This window comes from Etheostoma spectabile, chromosome 3 (assembly GCF_008692095.1).
Source record: "Etheostoma spectabile isolate EspeVRDwgs_2016 chromosome 3, UIUC_Espe_1.0, whole genome shotgun sequence".
In the NCBI taxonomy this organism is placed as follows: Eukaryota; Metazoa; Chordata; class Actinopteri; order Perciformes; family Percidae; genus Etheostoma; species Etheostoma spectabile.
This window is the reverse complement of record NC_045735.1, coordinates 20720873-20730836: the sequence shown is the minus strand read 5'-3', so window position 1 is coordinate 20730836 and position 9964 is coordinate 20720873. Positions and strand designations below refer to the sequence as shown.

The 9964-nt window shown below is 42.0% G+C and overlaps 1 protein-coding gene across 1 annotated transcript in view; it reads left to right on the top strand.

Annotated features, from left to right (window-relative positions):
- Nucleotides 1-2602: 2602 nt before the first annotated feature.
- The window catches only part of b3glcta (beta 3-glucosyltransferase a), a 76035-nt gene continuing 68673 nt past the window's right edge, over nucleotides 2603-9964 (top strand). Inside the window, exon 1 of the mRNA XM_032502985.1 lies at nucleotides 2603-2869. Coding sequence (XP_032358876.1) covers nucleotides 2806-2869 — 64 coding nt within the window. The 5' untranslated portion in view covers nucleotides 2603-2805. The remainder of the gene's footprint in view (nucleotides 2870-9964) is intronic.

The window sequence follows — 9964 nt, the reverse complement described above, 5'->3', positions numbered from 1 at the left end:
TTTAGCCGTTCTCTGCTTTAACCTGCTTTAAAACACCAATATGCAAAAGGGACAGCGTACCTTGTGGTAATTGCGAGTGTGTGCTAAATAGCTGTGCATTTTAGATATAAGCTGGTTGGGAGTGAGCCATACTGTAGGAGTGCAGACTTGTTTGTGCAAGCAAATAAACTGTGACATAAATAACAAAAAAGGGAATGAGCCATATTGTGCAGTGCGTGCATACAATTCCATTTTGTGCACTCCCTCATGTAATCACTTTGATGTTTATATTTTGATAGGACACCGTTCATAGAATTCAAACCCACAGAAAACCTGCAATTTATCATCTACACACAGAGTAATAATAAGCATCCCAGGGTAGGTTATACACACCACATGTATTCTTTCATTACAGAAGCCATTAGCACTACCCTATAACTTTATTAAGCTTGTAGATTCAAGGAAGTGGGAGCTCTGAATTATTCAGGAATGCTCAGTGAATATAAGCACCTATAGAGGGAAGGAGAGAACGGTTATTTTGAAAGTGTAGGACAGAAATATCCTGGTTGGGAAGCATCCTAATTATAGGTCCCAGCTATCCACAAATCCATGCATTTTAGTTACACCCAGGCTATAAAAAGAGTGTGATGTTGAAGTGAAAACTTACTCAAGGACATTAAAAATATTCAGTTTTTATACATATCCATGTTGAGGCTTTCATCAGACAAAACATAGCTGCTTCAGTGACAGTGAGCTGCAGACACAATCTCATCACTGTCCACAAATGTGCCCTTTCATTTACTTTCTCTGGAGACAAAAATCTAGGATGACTTGATTTTTTTGTTTTTAGCTGTGGAATAGACTTGTTCATAGTCACAAATCTGGACAGATGTGTCAAAGTGCATTTGAATAAATGCTGCCTTCCCAAGATATCAGGAATGCTGTTTCTACAGTGCACATATTACAGAAAAGCTGTGAAAATGGAACGCCCATGTTGTCAAATGTGGCATTTATGGGGCTCAGAACACAGATATTCTTACTAAATTAGACCATGTTTTCATTTTCAGTATTTGTAGGAACTTAAATTGTTAAATTGTTGCACACTGGTGTTTTCAATAAACTAAAAAGTAAGTAAAGTATCCTTACAGACAGTATTGCTTAATCAAAATAACGTGATTATACTTTATACATAACGTAACATAACATATGGCATTCAGTAGGCATGTTTTATGTTTATTTTCTATCATTTAAAAGCTAAATCAAGCCACCGCTGTGATCAGGGCTGAGACATTTCTCTCATTTCTGCAGGATCATTAAGCCGTCAGCTTCATTACAGCCCTCCGAAAACCATTCCCTTCAAATGATGCATAACTGAGCAAAACTGTGACTAGTAATTCAGTAAGCATATTTACATGCCCAGTACACTTGCGTGGCTGTTTTCAGTTAATGTGGTTAAGTAGGCCACTGCTCAGGTTGCTGGGAATAAATGATGTAGCCAATCTGTAATAACAATGCTAGATGTTGTCCCACTCTAACAAGTACAACTTAACTCAAAAGAGAGTGAGACAGATGTCCTGAGAGAGGTAATGAGGCTAAATAAGTGTTGTCTGAAGATACCTGCCAGAAGAGACCAGGGGGTTTGTGGGGTCTTGCTCTTAATAATTTCAGTAGACACAAGTCCTTCCCAAAAACCGAGACACTTTTTAAATATCTGGGTCAAAAAAGGGTCGATAAGATGTTCCCTGTGGCTCCTCCAAGAGCACAGTATCCCACCGAGCATGTTTCTGACAGGAAGACACTGAGGATACTATACAGAGGGTATCACTGTCAGGGACATGACCTGTGAGCCCTGACTGACATTTTTCACACCAGACAGTTTAACTTTGCAAGAAGAGCACAGGTGTTATAACGGTAAATAACAGTACTTACTGGTAGACCTAAATGGAACCTGTGCCTTTCCATGCTAGTTGTTCTACACAACTTTACATTACACTGATTGATTCTGGTAGTAACGTATATGTTTGTTTAGCAGTGTGGTCTTTGAAACAGCATTTAGATCATGCCGTGATATTGAATAGGCATGTAAGCTAGCTCAGGTAAAAGAGAAAATGAAATGAATTTGAAATGATATGAAAATGAAAAGAAATTAGTGGCTAGCCAAAACATATTTGTGGAGGTGGGTTGAGCTTGGAAATTCTGTTAGTTTGTGGATGTAAAATACATCTACAACTACTTTTTTTACAAAGATTAAGTCATTATTTAAACAAAAAGGCCACAAATTAGTTGCAGTTTTTCAATTGTGATGTTAGGCTGCTTTGCTCTGTTTTACATCACTACATCCTTTAATTCGTATATTTGAGTGTTGGACTGTTGGCCAGACAAAACAAGACAAGAAGATGTCACAACAACGGATTTTTTTTGTGTGTGGATACTTTTTAATCACGCGATTAATCGACATAGTCATCGTTAATGAAAAATAATCATGATCTATGAAATCTTGGCTACGGCCCTGTAATTTAAAGCTTTCTCTGTATAAATTGGGGTTCTGAACAAACCGGCTTTGACCAGAACTTTCACCAGAGCACTTGAAGGCAGCAGCAGTAACAGCTCGTGCCTGCTAGCTGATGCTCAGTGAACTCTTCCCGCCAGCAGAGCGCGTCCCTGCGCCTCGTTCAGAAAATGGGGATGCCTCCGAGCGGAGCACAAACACACACTCCCCGCTTTCCGTGAAACTGTGAAAAGGAAAAGCCCTGTTGTTTTTAGTCAGAAAGCCCATGCACTGCGAGCTTTCTCCACCACCTCCACTGCTCCCAGGACTCTCCCAGGATGCTGTCGAACAACCCTCACATCGGGCACCAAGTGGCAGGCTGCTTGCTTCTCCTCTCCCTCTGTAAGTCCTCACTTTACTTTCTAATCCTAATGTCGGGGGGGCTCGGACCGTACAGCTGTTAGGGACGTGCTGACACCCTCAACAGTGAACAGTTGGTGCAGTTTTAAAAAGGGGTGAAGCTTGGGTTTGTAAAGAAGCGACCGCGTAGCGCTGACTACAGCAGCTTCGAGAAGACCGACGAATACAGAGTTGCGAGTGTGTCCCAGAAGTGTTTGAGAAGTGCGGAGCCATGATTTTCCTCAACTTCCTGAGGAGTTGAAAGGCGATTTGCACGTAGCTACTGGTTGACATGTGGGTTTATGCAAAACCACTGACTGTAAGTTTACAGTAGAGTGAACCACAGGGAAAAGGGTTGAAAGTCCTCTCCTTTGGAATCACGGCATTTCTGATGAAATGTGTTCCCAATCGCGACAATCGGCGTCACTTCTTCCTGACACATCGACGCTGCACTAGTCTAGTGGGAGTCCAGCCCGAGGACGAATGCACCCCGTCTATAGCTACTGTAAGCTTTACCAAGTCAGATTTCTCTCCGTCAGTCTCGATGTGCACCAGAAATGTAGCAATAAAAGTAGAAGAGTATACAGTTCTTCCTCTTTGTTGTCAGAAGAGGGATCATACAGTGCTGCTCATGAGTATAGGAACCCCTGCTTAAGTTGGCTAAAAAGAGGAACAAAAAATCATCTTTTGGAGATTGATCTTATTGCCTTAATTAAAAAATTAGGAAAAATCCAACCTTTAAGGACACCGATTACTTTGTGAAGGAATAATGTATAAATACCGGGGGTATGAGTATACACACCCCTATCTTAAATTTCCATAGAAGCAGGCAGATCTATATTTTTAAAGGCCAGTTATTTCACGGATCAGGATACTATGCATCCTGATGAAGTTCCCTTGGCCTTTGGAATTAAAATAGCCCCCCCCATCATCACATACCCTTCACCCTACATAGAGATTGAATGGTATGGGGTACTTTCCATAAAATCATCTCTCAGTGCAAAGCAAACCAGCTATTAGTCTAACTGAAATAAAGCCATGTCAATCTCTAGGTATGGTGAAGGGCATGTGATGTGTGGGGTGGGGTGGGGGGGATCTATGGTATCTTGGATCCATGAAATAATTGTTGTTTTAAAAATAAAAATGTGCCTGCTTCTGTGGGAATTTAACATAGGGGTGTGTATACTTATGCCCCCTGTATTTTAAGTAAGAACATTTATTTATTTACAATACATTGTTCATTCACAAAGAAAATTGGTGTACTTAAAGGTTGGATTTTTTAATTTTTTTATTCCTCTTTTTAGTCAACTTTAGCATGGGTTCCTATACTCATGAGCAGCAATGTACACAGGCATGCCAGCTAAGTGAAAGAGTGTCATTGTACTTGTATTTTTGAAAAAAAAAAATACATTTGCTGCAGGAACTTGTACAATTGTAGATAAATTCAATTTTGACTCACCTTCCATGGAGTTGATTGCCATTGCCTTTTTAATGGCTTACATGTCAAATATTTCGGGTGAATTTCATTTCACTGGAATAAATACTTGTTTGACGGACTTCAGGGCATTGCAGGCAGAAATGTCTTTCATCCTTTAGAATAAACATCTTCACACACAGTATGTCCTGCACATGCAGAATCTATTCAGTGCCATGTCCATTGGGTAACATGACGTGCGGCTGCAGCTGTGGAGAGAAGTACAGTGAGTGACCAATATTGCTTTGGCCCTGTGATCCATGTGGCTGTCCTCCCGAGCTGAATGAGATACACGCTGAGCGCTGGAGACTCTGCCTGCCTACTATAGCAAACTGGGACTGAAAATGATCTCTGGATCGAATCTACAAATAATATGCTTTAGTAGGCTTCTGTAAAAAAGGGCAATACATGCCTGGGTAAAAAAACACAGGAAACAAAGTGAACAGATTACAGGCTAATCGAGTATCTATGAATCTTAAACAGATTTATTATTAATTGGATTAGACCTAGGTTAACCAGCTTTTAACCTACACCGCTTTTAGTGTCCTCTGCTTGCTTTACACCTGATCGTGCTTGTGTCAAGAAAAAGAACTTGGTCTCTTTCTTGTCCAGAATTATCATTTTAAAGTTCTCTGGAAATGCACAAAAAGTTGTCACATATCATTTAAGATCATCTTTTGCTCTTAATTCCTGTTTGCGGGTCGAAGAAATCACACACATCTGTGTTTCAATTTAATGTGTGAAAGGTTACATTTTTAGTTTTCCTGAAGATGTTTGCACATTGTGGATGTCCAAAATACAGTGCAGTATGGGAAGCCAGAAATGCTGGTGCAATCCTCCAGTACCCTGTACACGAGCGAAGGCTGTTTGTGTGTCTGTCAGCTTGTTTAGTTGGACATCAGTGTCTAACAAGAATGCTCTTCTGCTTCACCTGTATGTAATATTCATGTATCGAGGTCTGGAGAACGTCCAGTTTGGGGACATTGGGGTGCCACCTCTGCTGTTTTTCAATGATGTCGTTGATGAGGCTTCAACAGACTGTTGTTTCTGATGTGCACTGGTGCACTGGTGCACTGGAGCGGTGACGCAGACGGGAAGAGAAAGTTAGGGGGGTAACAGCACTCTTTCTGAGTCCTCATGGGCAGCATTTCAATTGTGGCACTTGTGGTAGCTCGACAAAGTCTGCATGTGATCGTTGATATAGGTATACTCAAATGATGTACGATATTTGGGGTGGAGAAAGTACTGTACACTAGGGCTGCACGATTATGGCCAAAATGATAATCACGATTATTTTGATCAAAATTTTGATCGCGATTATTCTCACGATTATTTTTTTTTTTTTTTTTAACCAAAACAAATTGTATTGTCACATAGGCTATTTATAACTGCAAGAGGGAGTGTGATGGACACTACTCACAGAGAGACGGCTGACCATTATGAACAGGTCCAGCACGGGTCGAACGGCGGATACACACGTTGTGTGTATGAAACGTCTGTATCTTCACTGCATTTTTATGAACTATGATATTCTGGCCATGGGTCACATATCTGGCCAGGTCCAGGTCTCGGTCTCGGTACAGCAGCTGCGTCTCCCACGCTGTTACTCTACCAACTGAAGTTAGCTGCATTCAACAACTTCTTCTATGTTCTTCACCGTAGCGGCCGCGATAGCAGAGTTACCATGGAAACACTGGTACAAATACTGGTTTGCCCCTCATACTTAACAATATACAGCTGTGTTAAAAAAAAATTAAAACTGTGGACAGATATCAGAAGTGTGGACCGGCGGCCGCTGTGTGGCGGAGCGCGGAGAGTAAGAGGAGAGAGAGTAGGACGAGAGAGCGTAGAAAGATCCAACACAGGCATGGCTTTACAGACGAAATGGGTCATGTAACGCAAAATTAAACCATATCCATATAAACAGCATTGCAGCGGATGCGAGGACATTAGCACCGGTGCGTCCTAGAGGAGCTAACAGCTAACAGACGCTACTAGCTAACAGCTAACAGACGCTATAGCACCGACTAGCACCGCTCACTGCTGTTGTCTGAAAAACAACAGATGGGACAAAGTGTTGCGTTTACTGGTAAACTGGTAAACCTTGAGACTGACTAATTACCGACTGCTATCTGTTGAATTTTCCTCACGCTACTCTGTCCTCTGGGACTGTCTACATCTAGAAACATAGCGGCGCGGTGCAGTGAACTACTCTGACTGGCTCATGATCAGACGGCTTTACGGAGTGGTAGATTGGCTTAGCAAAAAACACGGAGCGTTCTATGAAATGACGCTTTATAAAAAATAATCGCTCATCACGCAAATTTGATCGTGGGAAGTCCAAATCGTGATCGCGATTAAAATTTGATTAATTGTGCAGCCCTACTGTACACACATCGTGGATTATGCATTTAAAGCTGCTTTTAATGTTATTATGCAAGTGTGGTGAAATTGGTGTATTTCTGCTGCCGAGAAAGGTTCCTTGCACCTGTTGGTTCTAAATGTATCACTTAAGTAAAACATGAATGGTTGGTTGTAGTGATATACCGATTTCAGTTGGCCGGCCAATATATCGGGCCGATATTTGCGTTTTTTCGTGTGTCGACATCGGTGGGTACGCTGCTGCTGCGTTCGGCGATAGTTTTTTCCGCGGCATTATTTCCAGACAGGCGTCCACAGGCAGCTCTGTGTTCCTGGAGATGCTGCAGTTCACGTGCAGACCATGTTTAAATTACAAATGAGGCGTTTTATTTCAATGGCTACTTTTCAGGTTTATTTTCTTAAATTATTTAAATGTGTTGACACGGACATTTTGGGATTACCTGATTATATCGGTTTTATAATATGTCAGCAAGCAACGCATCATCAAGTCTGTGTTGTAGAAGTTGATGAAAGCCTTTCACCCTTGCAGCTAACCATATGCAGTGCACCCATCCATATGAAGCACATTGCACACATAATGTGGGTGATATGAATGGAAGATGATTGCAGTGACACTGATCTGGGTTTTTTGTTTATTATTTTTAAAGAAATGGCAGAGCAGATTCCCCCAAAAAATCCAGTGTGGCAGGTTTACATTTTTATGATGTAAATTGAGGGTGAGAAAGTAGAATCTGCTCCAAAAATTGGCTTAAGCAAATTGGCACCAAGTATTGGTCATCAGTCAAAAATCAGCATTGGCACTAAAAAAAAATCCATATCGGTCGATCCATAGTTGGTTGGTCGAGGACATTTTCATCACATACCAACAAGCAACATCTCAAAGGTTATTACTGCTTTTGTCATCTTGATTTAAGGTTGGACATCTGGAGAGTCACAGATTGCCATTTAATCTTTCTCTGTCCCCAGATCCTAAGACACCTTGATTCAAGTGTTTCACTCCAAAGTGCCAATAAGGACTGTAAGATTGATGTGGCTGATGATGGTAAGGAGAGAGCTCAGCCACAGAGAAAAGCTCTCCAAAAACTGAGCGCCAGCTGTTTTCACAGGTTTTGGGTAGTGATTGAAGGACGGAGATCACAGACACGAGCAGCCGCGTTGAGTTTTCTCTGCAGGCTGGACGACCTCACTGTGGGTGAGACCTGTGACGATGTCTGTGATTCAAGATGGCTTCAGGGTCCAGCTGCTGCTGTGGCTCCCACACACTAAAAGGAGCCAGCTGAAGAGTATTAGGCACCTGGTAAAGATGCTGTCCAAAGAGGCCAAGCTCTTTCAGCTTCACGATGTGCTGGAGAGATTACTCTCAACTTAACTGGTTTGTGTGTGCTCAAGCATCCCACAGGAAGAGCTGTAAGTCCCCCTTTGTGCACTTGCCTTTGCAACCATGTCCTGGACATTTTAGCTCCACTATTAGCAGGACTGCTCTCTGGAGATGGATTTATATACAATTTTTGCATCAGTGTGATCAGGTACTTTGATTTTCAAGTATTTTATTGCTTGGATCGGCCCAGCCCATGACGTTCACATATACTTTATCCTTGGTCTCGCATTGCCAGACCCTCCTCCACAGTGCTGCGCTAGTCCACACAGCATTCTGGGATGGGAGCAAAAACGTGCTCTGGTTTATTGGCATTTCTTTAAACCAATTACAATCGTCTAGGGCACCACTAAGCGCCGCATGGAGCAACAGTTTCTCTGCAAAATGGCCTTGGGAAGAAATTTGTTTTGGTGGAACGTGTTTGTTTAAAGGTGTCCTGTCACACACAACCATTTTTACTTGTATTGTTTGAAATATGTATATATTCCACAAAGTAATCAAATATGTGTGGCAGGGCACCTTTTTTTTAAGGGTTGTTTTAGTTGTGCAACAGAAAATGTCCGATTGGACAGATAGTCTAGCTAGCTCTCTGGATTTACCCTGCAGAGATCTGAGGAGCAGTAACCAATAGTCCTCAGAAATCCACCAGAGGTTAGAACGCCAACACAAAGGAAGAGGAAGGTAATGGACATTTGGCTTAAATAAGGGTCATCTGGCGGAATTTTGGCTGAATTTTTCTTTTTATCAAACGGCACCTTTCAAAACACCTGAGGATGTTGAATATTAAGCATCCTAAAAAAAAAAAAAAAAAGATAGTATCAAGAGAGAGCTCCAATTGGAAGCAGTAACTGGAGTTGTCAGTATGGGTTCTAGATGGCTGCTGGCAGTGCTTGAGTGGAAATAAAGTTTGGATTTAATATGACAGAATGCCAGATGAAGCCCGTGCTTCCTGCATGCTTAACATACAAATCAGATGCATTGCTACAATCATATGTGCAGTGCAAACTGTGTGCCATCTGTGCCAGTTCTTTCAGGAGTTACTTTTATTGTTTGCGGTCTCTGCAAAGTGGTTATCCATGAAATAATACAGATATATATCTATCTATCTATCTATAGTTCAAATTGTCTGAGTGATGAGGAAAGGTGCTTCATTGCTTCCTTTGTTACCTCCTTTTGCATATGATACACTGAACCATCCTTTACCAAAGGAAAGGAGATAATGCCATCCCTCAAGCCCTTGCGGCAGCGACATTTCCCCATTCATAATCTATAAGGGCCGTGACACACCCACCTGATAATCGTCCGTCGGACAGTCTGGCAAGGTCAGTGACTCAAGTCTGTTCGATGTGGTACGTCCGGAGTGGTCCAGAGGGGCCGGCGGCCTTCATTTTGGCCAACTTGACATGCTTGGTCGGAAGGCGGGCACTGCTGGCAGTCGGACTCAAATGACAAATCTGATTGGTGGAATGCAAGCCCTGAAACGAGGAGCGGGATGAGAGTGATAAAGTCTCTCAAAATCTGAGGAAAAAAGACAGTTTCAGCAGCTGCACGGCCTATTTATCCTTAAAATGTTTTCAGAAACACGTTTTTTGTAAGTTAAATATAGTAAAATATGAGACTATATTCTGAACAAGCCGCCATGACAGTCTGGCTTTGAATTTCTGGAGAAACCAGACCCACGTGACACATTCGTCCAATCTGCTGGTGGTTTTCATTTTTGGGCGACAAGGCCCTTTTTATGACCAACTCGTAGAGACTGATGTTTCTGCCGACGGTCAGCCGACTGGTCGGTGTGTCAGGGGCTTATGGTGCGCAGTAATAAGTAATTTTCACCCTTTCTACAGTCTCTGTAGACTATTGCTTTTAA